General features: G+C 32.2%; 2 protein-coding genes across 5 annotated transcripts; both read right to left on the bottom strand.

The window, feature by feature from the left end:
* Positions 1-427: 427 nt before the first annotated feature.
* Positions 428-3,730, bottom strand: LOC106447128 (WD-40 repeat-containing protein MSI4-like). The gene is made up of 15 exons (XM_013888989.3): positions 3,342-3,730; positions 3,145-3,208; positions 2,946-3,032; positions 2,793-2,855; positions 2,642-2,707; positions 2,428-2,502; positions 2,213-2,288; positions 1,940-2,135; positions 1,767-1,848; positions 1,607-1,680; positions 1,372-1,483; positions 1,212-1,286; positions 1,032-1,099; positions 864-963; positions 428-767 (listed from the first exon to the last, which is right to left on the bottom strand). Exons 1-15 carry the CDS (start codon positions 3,620-3,622, stop codon positions 666-668), a joined length of 1,521 nt encoding a protein of 506 aa, XP_013744443.1. The 5' UTR covers positions 3,623-3,730; the 3' UTR covers positions 428-665.
* A 512-nt stretch (positions 3,731-4,242) lies between these two features.
* LOC106447129 (glucan endo-1,3-beta-glucosidase 8-like) lies at positions 4,243-7,086 on the bottom strand. Of its 4 annotated transcripts, XM_022692714.2 has the most exons (7): positions 6,917-6,971; positions 6,745-6,834; positions 6,364-6,455; positions 6,184-6,245; positions 5,718-6,053; positions 5,149-5,648; positions 4,243-4,931 (listed from the first exon to the last, which is right to left on the bottom strand). In XM_022692714.2, coding segments are annotated over exons 4-7 (1,437 nt in total). In that variant the 5' UTR covers positions 6,186-6,245; positions 6,364-6,455; positions 6,745-6,834; positions 6,917-6,971; the 3' UTR covers positions 4,243-4,332. The 4 variants fall into 4 exon arrangements, with proteins under 4 accessions (XP_022548435.1, XP_013744447.1, XP_013744444.1 ...); XM_013888993.3 differs by lacking the exon at positions 6,745-6,834 and having other exon boundaries at positions 6,917-7,086; XM_013888990.3 differs by lacking the exon at positions 6,745-6,834 and having other exon boundaries at positions 6,184-6,251; positions 6,917-7,084.
* Between the last annotated feature and the right edge of the window lie 5,384 nt (positions 7,087-12,470).

Below are 12,470 nucleotides of genomic sequence, written 5' to 3'. Positions count from 1 at the left end.
CCCTTTATTTTATTTAAAATAGTCTCAAGTTCCTAAACCTCTTACAATTTTCAAATATCACCCAAAAGTTCGTTAAGTGATCACATTCAAGCTGTTAGTTGATTAGAGATAGTCAATAAAATCAAATATGAGGCAAGGTTTGTCATTTTCTCTAGGGTTTAAGCAATTTTACACCTAATCACAAATAAATTTACCTCTTTTGCATAGATACCCTCTGTTTATTGAAAATTAATCTAAATTCCTAAATCTTTTCAAAACTGACATGTTTTATTAGAGATTTTCTACATCTGTTTGTTGATTAGAGTCAACATAATCGATATAGTAAAGGCAATTAGTGTACCTAAAAAAAACGAAGTACACTAGTCTTGTGACAGGGTTCAGTTTGAGATGGATATTAATTTCGTTTAGGCATACGTTCAATGCAAACTCAAACCAACACACAGTTATTTTGATTCGGTTAAGATCTAAGTTGAACAAAATAGCACTTTCAAGAGTCTTGACGAAATCGGATCGAGAACCAAGATTTGGAAAGGTCCTAAAAACTACTAATATCTCAAAAGACAACCCAGCGTTTTGATAAACACCAAAGATTACTCGCTAAACCGACAACTAAACCGCATCATATAGGCGATAGACAAATGGTCTTTTTATTTCTTTGCACTCAATCAAGGCTTGGACGCACATGTCATGACATGCGACTTGAACTTCTCCAATTCTGTCAGAACTTCCTCTTCCGGTCTGTAAATCAAGTCACTCATCCGCCATATCTGCCAATGAAGAATATAAGTATAAGCACGACACATTTCAGTTTTATCTCACAAAAATTGCTCGTCAAAGTACCAAGAAAGCGTTTAATGGTTTACCTGCAATGTTCCACCTCCACCAGTAGTCTCACAGTCATCAGAAACACTGACTATAGTCCAAGGGTCCGCAGCGTTCCAGTGGAAGTCGACAACTTTGTCCCTGAGAAAGTATATAAATAAAAGAACTTAATTAGAAGCAAGTAAATTAGGATCAAGTCTTTTACGAACCTGTGACCGGCATGCTGGAAGAAGAGCCCTGCAGGGTTCTTAGCTGCACGATCAGACTTCTTACTGACCTGATGGTTAGTTAAGCAAACCAAACCAAACATGAGTACGATGAATAGCTTTAAGTGATGATAACGAACAAAAGATTAATTTCAGACATATCTGAGTGAATTGTATACATACCCTGTCATAATCCCAGATGTTCAAGAGACCATCTTCTGCGGAACTCCCAAAAACAGATGCCTTATCAGGAGACCACTGAATTGATTAACAAGATTGTTATCAGTGAGTTCATTACATACATGTAATATGAATAATAAAATATAAGAGCTGTTGTTGAAACCTGAACGCAAAGAACAGCAGCTTTGTGGCCCTCGAATTTGTAAATAGGCGTACCAACTCCATTGGAGGTAAGGTTCCTACGATCATACAACCGGACAGTGTTGTCTGCAGACCTGAAACATTCAAACTATATCTAATGAGTACATGTATGCATATTCTAAAAGTTTTATTAAGTAGATGCTAAGGGTGCCTTAATCAACTGTCTGTGGCACATGCATATATCTATTTCCCCATACCCTGTCAGGATGAGATTGTCGTCATGAGGATTCCAATCGACACAATGAAGATCAGCATCATGCGCCTTTTCAACCTGGTAAACACAAAAAAAAAAAACAAGATAAAGATAACAGAAACTAAAAACTTTGAAATTTTGTTAAGATCAAGAAGATACAGTACCTTCGTGACAGGGCTAGTGCCAGTTCTTGCATCCCACAGTATAAGGCAAGAGTCGTCACCAACACTGCAGAATTCTTGTGCACTAGTTCACAAAGTGAAAATTTACCAGAAGCATCATCAGATGTCATGAAATAATCTCAATTCGCATGAAAAAAACTGTTATAAGAAGTTACCTGGTCGGGCTGAATGCGACATCTTCAACCGTATCGTCATGGCCTTGATATACACCTCTCGGGCCAACAGAAGGACTCTCGGTCTTATCACCACCTTCACCAGTCTGTTTGATGATGGATCCAGATGATTTGGAATCTGTACCAACCGTTGTGATGTGGTCCTGGATACTCCACAAAACAACCATCTTGTCCTTGCCTTAAGAGAATAACCTTTGTATGAGAAACTGGTAAAACCACATGATCAGACATTAAAAAAATGACAGAAACACAGACCTCCAGAGAGGACAAAGGGTTCGGTTGGGCACATTGCAAGAGCAAATTCAGCATTGTCTTGGTGTCCAGTTAGTATCTGCAAGAAAAAATGGTTCAGATGATGCAAACAAGTAGCAATTTTTTTAAGAAGATATCAAAGAGATATATCACTTCCAATGATGAGGTTAAGACAAACAAGAATAGAGCGCAAGAAATGTTCTCAGAAGTGGACATACCAAATCCGGACGGGAACTTGCAGCACCAAGCACAGCATGACGGTTTGGCTGGGTTTCAACATCCCAAATGAGAACCTGGAATCAACATATAGAGTATTCAGATAACTGAAACAAGAAGTTAGTCCAAAACAAAGGATGCTCTATGATTGCCAAATAAAAACGACATATATAAAGTTGCTGTGACCATAACAAAAGAGAAGAAGCAGCTACTTACATCAGGACTATCAGTATGAGTAGCAACAATCTTACTGTTTTGTGGGAGTTCCCTGATTCTGTTAACCTGCACATGCGAATTAGTCATGAATACACATCAAAATAGAGTTTTTTTTACTTTACTCAAAGTACCAAACAAGTAAAGATACAACCTCTCCAGGGTGAATGATGGTCTTGTACTTCTTCACAAATGGAGAACGTGCTTCTTCATTGAACTGAACACACACATTTGCAAATCCATTGTAACGAGGATCATGATAATAAAAAAGCCACACGACAAGATTAAAGGCAAAAACAGTAGCTACCTGAGAAATGTGCTCTGCCGCAGCAACCCGTGGCTTAACAACTTCGCAATTCGCTATGACTAGAGTGTTGGGTACACTGCCATCAGTCTAGTGACACACAAAAAAATGATGAGACATATACAAATATTCTGAGATCTTGAGACACAAATGTCTGAAACGCTAGATCGAGAAACATACAGTAGAAAGTAAAAAAGCCTACTTGTTCAGAGAGGTAAAGACGCTGGCGGTTCTTGTAGGTAGCTTGGTCGAGTTGTGGACCCCATCTGTGAAAACCCCAAACACCAAATTCAACCTCAGACAAAAACAACTATGTGTGTGCATCAGAACGTTCAACGCGAGATCTAACCTAAGACAAAATTAACTGAAACCCTAGGAGTAGAGAGAGAAAGGAGCGACCTGCAAGAGAGAGAAGGCCAGACGAGGTTGTGGTTGGCGAGCCAGTCGTAGAGAATGGGGACGAGACCTTTCCACTGAGAGTACTTATCGTCCACACTCTGCTCCTCCTGCTGCTTCGTCTTCTTCCCGCTCTCCTTCATCTTCCCACCGCTTATCTGCTCCTGAGATTCGTCTTTGCTCTTAGGTTTCCGGCCTCGTTTCTTCGGCGCCGGTGTTACGGTTCCTCCGCTCGCTTGAGGAGACGCTGCTGCTGCTGCTGCTGATGCTTCGTCGCTCTCCATTTTCCTCTCTCTCTCTCTTCCTTTTCTTGTCGTTTTATTTGATTCGGTGAGAGACAAGACCGTATCCGTATCTCTCTCCTCTCTACCTACACTGCTTTACTAACAAAACCGCCACCGTTTTGTCTTTTTTTCCTTGCTTAAAATAATCATTTATTAAATATTGGATGGAAACTATTATCAACTAACCGAAGTGAACCGAACGGACCGAACCGTTATTCTCTGTTTTCGGTTTCAAAAAATGCTGTACTTACGAACCAACCGGCAAGATTAGAAAATTCAATCGATTCAGCATATACGAAACGATCGGTTTAACCTTAACTGAGAATTAACAATAGCTTCCTATATAATTAACCAATTATAACCAAGTGATTCTGGTTCAGAGATAACCAACTTAACTGAACAAACCAAGTCTTATGAAGTTAACCGAATTATATGCTATACTTCTTAGATAAGATAATATCAACAATATTTTTCTTCTTCTTTGTTTCTTGTACGATGATTATTAACCCAAAGCTAATTCTATAACTCAATTCGACAAGTAATTTAAACTGAATAAAAGAACATGTAACTTTTGAAAATCTAAAAAATGATGGTTACTCTTCAAATTAAAAAAAAAATCATGGACGATATAAGGAAATATATATAATCAATAAGGACCTCAAACAATCTTTTCTTTTTTTTCTGTCACAGAACCTCAAACAATCTAAACCTCAAAACATCAAGACAAACAAAACTCCAGCGACCAACCAGACCAAAGAACAAGACACATAAGAAGAGGAAGAAGCAACAATCTGAACAGGGAAATCACATTGGCCCTGAGATATATTCTGCGTAGTAACGGTAGCCAAACCTTGGAAGATGCAAGCCTCCTCATCTTGGTTCTTCACTTGAAAATACATGTTAAACGCATACGAAGCGTTCCCGTTCGCGTCAAGACCATTGCAAGAAGACCCGTAGCCAAGCGCGGTACAATCCGAGAAAGTGCAAGCGAAGTCTATGTTCTGAGCGAGCTTCGTCAAGTCCTTGGCATTTGGATTAAACATACACCACTTGTTTGGTAGATACGTCACGTTCCGCGCGCCAATCAGCAACTTGTTCTGTCCTTGTCCCGAGAGGTCTAGAGGAAACTTTGGCTGCCCGTCGAATCTGAATAGTCCCCAGTGGCGCTCAAACGCTCCTGGTGCTATGCTTTTAGCGTCTTCATCTAGTAATCCGAACAAGTAGACCTCAATGTAGGTTGGTCTCAGTGGAGTTCCTTTGTTTGTTCCAAGCCTTGGTAATAGCCCGTTGTAGAACCTATAAGCTTCGCCTGCAAATAAAACCATTCTTCAAAACCAAACATTGCATCTAGTGATATGTTTGGGGCTGTAGGTGATTTAGTAAAAAAATTAATAAATTTTCTTTTTTTTTTACAAATTTAGGGATTTATAACTATTTAATTTTCTTCGAAATAATTTGGGAGCCGGAATGTTTCATTTGGCTTTGCCCAGGACCGGTCCTGTAAAGGAATAAGAGATATATGTTACCGTTGTTTGCGTGTTTGTCGCCCTCTGTAGGCCAGCCGACTTCTCCCACGATGATCGGCATATCTCCATGGCCAACAGCTTTCAAAGACGACACCAAAGTGTCGAAGTTGGCGTCGAAAACGTTTGTGTAACTAACACCGTGGTCATCTATTGGTTGAGCACCGTCGAAGAAGGCGTAGTTGATTGGGAAGTCATCGTTCCCGTAGAGACTCAAGAAAGGGTAGATGTTGATTGTGATGGGTGCGTTGTTCTTGCCGAGAAAGTCAACGATCTGAGTCATTTGACCGAGGATATCAGGACGGAATCTCCCAGCAGATGGGACGGGGTCGCTTACTGGTGAGTCGTAGACATCTGCGTTTAGAGGGACCGTTGCTTTGACCGTGTTTCCTAGTCCAGCTTCGTTTAAAGCGTTTTGGATGTTTTGAAGTGCAGGGAACGTGAGGTTTATGAATGTTCCGTTGTATGATTTGAGGAACGGCTCGTTCCCAACTGCTACAAACCTGAAACACATCATCAAGAGGTTAGCTAAGAAACAAACTAAGGAAGAAGAGAGGGAGAGGGAAACTAACGTGATATTGACACCACCATTGAAGTTATAACGAGTGACGTTCTTGCGAACCCAATCCTTGGCTCGGTCATAGCTTCCCATGACCTTAAGCTGATCATTGGGGATAGCAACCATCACTTCGAGACCCGAGCCGGCGAGCGCACCCATGGTGGTCTCGTCAGCGTCGAAAAGCTTAACCTTGTTGATGTTATTGTCCTTGAGCATCTGAACCACTGTCTTTGGTGGGAGCTTGTGTGTGGCCATTGTCCCCCAGTTAACTCCCAGCCCATCTACCATTATACTCAGAGGATCTAAAAGGATTGTCAATCCGACGAGAAGAGCCAACGGATTCACCATCCTGAGAATGATGGAAAGGGGCTTGAGATAGTTCAAAAAAAGAAAAAAAACAGCCAAATATGGAGAAATGAAACCAATGTATTCCAGGCTGTAATGAATCATAACAATAATAGAAACAGTAACACGCTTACATCAGGACTGTATATGTATGTGTCTTCCTATTTTCTGGGAGTGTCCTGACTTTGTTAACTTGCTGCAACTGTAAATTGTTAATCAGTACACATCCAAAAACAGCGTTTTGCTATCATCAAAAGGTAAATTCATGAAATGAGATATGTGCATTGTAAACAAAATAAACAAAGTACATATACCTGAGTGAGATATGTGCTCTGTCCCAGAGACCCCTTGGCTTAACAACTTCACAAATCGCTATGATTCGAGTATAGAGCACGCTGACATCAATCTGGTGAACACAACCAATAAAAATACAAAAGCGATATGTTATAAATTCACGAAATTTAGAGAACATGAGACAACTTTCTAAAACAAAACATAAATATATACATAATTGTTCAAGCTGTGGATCCTTATCTATTAAACCCAAAACCAACATTTCAATAATTGGTAACTCTTAGCATAAGAACTAATGACATTATCAAATAAGAATCCAGATAAACATCTGAAACCAACAAAGTAACAGAATGAAACACTAAAGCGGTTATCAAACCCCTCTGTGTTGATCAAAGGCTTACCAATGATAAATATCTATAAAGCCCAAAACTTTAGAGACATAAACACAACAAGGCTTGAAGACACCAAACCCTAACTTCAAACCCACAAATCTAAAAATGGAAATGCAAATTAAATCAAAACATCAAAATAAAAAAGTTGAAAGCTTTTCAAACGGAAATCGACTTTGGTAACCTGATAAAGAGAGATGGAGAGAGATAGTGATGGGCAGAAGCAGAGAATGGAGAGGAGGAGGAGGAGGAGGAGGAGGCTCTCTTCTTTTCAAAATCAAAGAGACTTTTGTCGCTGAGCGGTGAAATAAACCTAAAAGTGACGCCGCGTTTTTGAACAGAGTGTGAAACTGATATTTTATTACAATTGAATAAAAAAATTTAAAACGTTCAAAACATAACGGATGATTGGAAGCAATAAATGACTCAGTCATGGGTCTACCAGAACACCTTTAGTAATGGAATCTGTTTTGAAAAAAAAAAAACAAATTCAGATTTTTATTGACAAATATCTAAGAGTGATTTACATATCTAACTACTAGTCTTTTTCCATGGATCAAATCTAACTACTAGTCTAAAAATGTGCAATTAATGCTTTTCCTCTAATTGCATAGTATATATATATATATATATGTGTATAATTAGTGTATGTCCAAGCTACGCAGGTTGTTTGGTTTCTGTGTTATTTAGATATGATTTTTTTTTGGGTATTGTTGTTTAATTTGATATTCAAGTGATGTAGCAATTTGTGTGGATGCTACTATTTTTAAAAGTGAAATGGTATTGTCTTATGAAAATTATAGAAACTTTTCAGGTTGGACAGATATTGAGTTTTTAGTTCACCTTTAGTGTTTAAATAATGTAGAGTGTTAATGTGCATATTACTAAACTATTTGTTTGAGAAAGTGGACAAATACAAACAAATATATAAATTATTTTCACGCTAGACAGGTATTGTTTGAGAAAGTGGACAAATACAATGTAGAGTGTTAATGTGCATATTTTCAACGGGATGCATTTTTAGAATAAATTTTCTAAAAACAACTATTTTAGGAAAGTCATCATTTTGTAGAGAAATATTGTAGATTTGAGATTGTAATTTAGAAATTAGGATTACAAGAGTTTTTGTTGATAGATGGACATTCTTTTAAAATATTTGATCAATAGGTTGCATTTTTTAAATAAGTTTTCATAAAACTTCTATTTTGTGAAAGTTATCATTTTGTAGAGAAATATTGTAGATTTAGGATTGTAATTTAGAAATTAGGATAACAAGAGTTTTTGTTGATAGATATACTTTCTTTAGAATATTTGATCAATAGGTTCTTTTTTAAAATAAATTTTCTAAAAACTGCTATTTTGGGAAAGTTACCATTTTTGTAGACAAATATTGTAGATTTGGTATCTTGATTTAGAAACAAGGATTACAAGAGTTTTTGTTGATAGATGAGCATTTTTTTAGAATATTTGATCAATAGGTTCTTTTTAAAAATAATTTTTTTAAAAACTGCTATTTTGGGAAAGTTATCATTTTTGTAGACAAATATTGTAGATTTGGTATTTTGATTTAGAAATTAGGATTACAAGAGTTTTTTTAATAGATGAGCATTTTTAAGAATTTTTTATCATTAGAATGTATTTTTTAAATAAATTTTCTAAAAACTGCTATTTTAAGAAAGTTATCATTTTTGTAGAGAAATATTGAAGATTTGGGATTGTAATTTAGAAATTCAGATAACAAGAATTTTTGTTGATAGATGGATATTCTTTTAGAATATTTGATCAATAGGTTCTTTTTAAAAATATTTTTTTAAACTTTTGCTATTTTGGGAAAGTTATCATCTTTGTAGACAAATATTGTAGATTTGGTATTTTGATTTAGAATTAGGATTACAAGTGTTTTTTTAATATATGAGCATTTTTTAGAATTTTTTATCATTAGAATGTATTTTTTAAATAAATTTTCTAAAAACTGCTATTTTAGGAAAGTTATCATTTATGTAGAGAAATATTGTAGATTTGAGATTGTAATTTAGAAAGTATGATAACAAGAGTTTTTATTGATAGATAGACATTCTTTTAGAATATTTGATCAATAGGTTCTTTTTTAAAATTAGTTTTCTAAAAACTGCTATTTTAGGAAATTTATCATTTTTGTAGACAAATATTGTAGATTTGGTATTTTGATTTAGAAATTAGGATTACAAGAGTTTTTGTTGATAGATGAGCATTTTTTTAGAATTTTTTATCATTAGGTTGTATTTTTTAAATAAATTTTCTAAAAACTGCTATTTTGTGAAAGTTATCATTTTGCAGAGAAATATTGTAGATTTGAGATTATAATATAGAAAGTAGGATAACAAGTGTTTTTGTTGATAGATAGACATTCTTTGGAATATTTGATCAATAGGTTCTTTTTTAAAATAAATTTTTCTAAAACTGCTATTTTGGGAAAGTTACCATTTTTGTAGACAAATATTGTAGATTTGGTATCTTGATTTAGAAACTAGGATTACATGAGTTTTTGTTGATAGATGAGCATTCTTTTAGAATATTTGATCAATAGGTTCTTTTAAAAAATAATTTTTTTAAAAACTGTTATTTTGGGAAAGTTATCATTTTTGTAGACAAATATTGTAGATTTGGTATTTTGATTTAGAAATTAGGATTACAAGAGTTTTTTTTAATAGATGAGCATTTTAGAATTTTTTATCATTAGAATGTATTTTTTAAATAAATTTTCTAAAAACTGCTATTTTAGGAAAGTTATCATTTTTGTAGAGAAATATTGAAGATTTGGGATTGTAATTTAGAAATTCAGATAACAAGAGTTTTTGTTGATAGATGGACATTCCTTTAGAATATTTGATCAATAGGTTCTTTTTCAAAATAATTTTTTAAAAAACTGCTATTTTGCGAAAGTTATCATTTTTGTAGACAAATATTGTAGATTTGGTATTTTGATTTAGGAATTAGGATTACAAGTGTTTTTTTAATATATGAGCATGTTTTAGAATTTTTATCATTAGAATGTATTTTTTTAAATAATTTTCTAAAAACTGTTATTTTAGGAAAGTTATCATTTTTGTAGAGAAATATGTAGATTTGAGATTGTAATTTAGAAAGTAGGATAACAAGAGTTTTTGTTGATAGATAGACATTCTTTTAGAATATTTGATCAAAAGGTTCTTTTTTAAAATTAGATTTCAAAAAACTGCTATTTTGGGAAAGTTATCATTTTTGTAGACAAATATTTTAGATTTGGTATTTTGATTTAGAAATTAGGATTACAAGAGTTTTTTTAATAGATGAGCATTTTTTAGAATTTTAAATCATTAGAATGTATTTTTTAAATAAAGTTTCTAAAAACTGCTATTTTTGGAAAGTTATCATTTTTGTAGAGAAATATTGAAGATTTGGGATTGTAATTTAGAAATTCAGATAACAAGAGTTTTTGTTGATAGATGGACTTTCTTTTAGAATATTTGATCAATAGGTTCTTTTTAAAAATAATTTTTAAAAAAACTGCTATTTTGGGAAAGTTATCATTTTTGTAGACAAATATTGTAGATTTGGTATTTTGATTTAGAAATTAGGATTACAAGAGTTTTTGTTAATATATGAGCATTTTTTTTTAGAATTTTTTATCATTATAATGTATTTTTTTAAATATATTTTCTAAAACTGTTATTTTAGGAAAGTTATCATTTTTGTAGAGAAATATGTAGATTTGAGATTGTAATTTAGAAAGTAGGATAACAAGAGTTTTTGTTGAAAGATAGACATTCTTTTAGAATATTTGATCATTAGGTTCTTTTTTAAAATTAGTTTTCAAAAAACTGCTATTTTAGGAAAGTTATCATTTTTGTAGACATATATTTTAGATTTGGTATTTTGATTTAGAAATTAGGATTACAAGAGTTTTTTTAATAGATGAGCATTTTTTAGAATTTTAAATCATTAGAATGTATTTTTTAAATAAAGTTTCTAAAAATTGCTATCTTTGGAAAGTTATCATTTTTGTAGAGAAATATTGAAGATTTGAGATTGTAATTTATAAATTCAGATAACAAGAGTTTTGGTTGATAGATGGACTTTCTTTTAGAATATTTGATCAATAGGTTCTTTTTTAAAATATTTTTTTTAAAAACTGCTATTTTGGGAAAGTTATCATTTTTGTAGACAAATATTGTAGATTTGGTATTTTGATTTAGAAATTAGGATTACAAGAGTTTTTTTAATAGATGAGCATTTTTTAGAATTTTTTATCATTAGAATGTATTTTTTAAATAAATTTTCTAAAAACTGCAATTTTAGGAAAGTTAACATTTTTGTAGAGAAATATTGAAGATTTGGGATTGTAATTTAGAAATTCAGATAACAAGAGTTTTTGTTGATAGACAGACATTTTTTTAGAATATTTGATCAATAGGTTCTTTTTTAAAATAATTTTTTAAAAAACTGCTATTTTGGAAAAGTTATCATTTTTGTAGACAAATATTGTAGATTTGGTATTTTGATTTAGAAATTAGTATTCCAAGAGTTTTTGTTGATAGATAAGCATTTTTTTAGAATTTTTTATCATTAGGTTGTATTTTTTAAATAAATTTTCTAAAAACTGCTATTTGAGGAAACTTATCATTTTTGTAGAGAAATATTGTAGATTTGGTATTTTGATTTAGAAACTAGGATTACAAGTGTTTTTTTTAATATATGAGCATTTTTTAGAATTTTTTATCATTAGAATGTATTTTTTAAATAAATTTTCTAAAAACTGCTATTTTAGGAAAGTTATCCTTTTTGTAGAGAAATAATGTAGATTTGAGATTGTAATTTAGAAAGTAGATAACAAGAGTTTTTGTTGATAGATAGACATTCTTTTAGAATATTTGATCAATAGGTTCTTTATTAAAATTAGTTTTCAAAAACTGCTATTTTGGAAAAGTTACCATTTTTGTAGACAAATATTGTAGATTTGCTATCTTGATTTAGAAACTAGGATTACAAGAGTTTTTGTTGATAGATGAGCATTCTTTTAGAATATTTGATTAATAAATTTTTGTTGATAGATGAGTATTCTTTTAGAATATTTGATTAATAAACTAGGATTACAAAAGTTTTTGTTGATAGATGAGTATTTTTTAAATCAATTTTCTAAAAATTGTTATTTTAAGAAAGTTATCATTTTTGTAGAGAAATATTGTAGATTTGAGATTGTAATTTAGAAAGTAGGATAACAAGAATTTTTGTTGATAGATAGACATTCTTTTAGAATATTTGATCAATAGGTTCTTTTTTAAAATTAGTTTTCTAAAAACTGCTATTTTAGGAAAGTTATCATTTTTGTAGAGAAATATTGTAGATTTGGTATCTTGATTTAGAAACTATGATTACAAGAATTTTTGTTGATAGATGATCATTCTTTTAGGATATTTGATCAATAGGTTCTTTTTAAAAATAATTTTTTTAAAAACTGATATTTTGGGAAAGTTATCATTTTTGTAGACAAATATTATAGATTTGGTATTTTGATTTAGAAATTAGGATTACAAGAGTTTTTTTAATAGATGAGCATTTTTTAGAATTTTTTATCATTAGAATGTATTTTTTAAATAAATTTCCTAAAAACTGCTATTTTGGAAAAATTATCATTTTTGTAGAGAAATATTGAAGATTTAGGATTGTAATTTAGAAATTCAGATAACAAGAGTTTTTATTGATAGATGGACATTCTTTTA

The sequence above is a fragment of the Brassica napus genome, chromosome A9, assembly GCF_020379485.1.
Source record: "Brassica napus cultivar Da-Ae chromosome A9, Da-Ae, whole genome shotgun sequence".
In the NCBI taxonomy this organism is placed as follows: domain Eukaryota; kingdom Viridiplantae; phylum Streptophyta; class Magnoliopsida; order Brassicales; family Brassicaceae; genus Brassica; species Brassica napus.
This window is presented reverse-complemented; position numbering and strand designations above follow the sequence as displayed.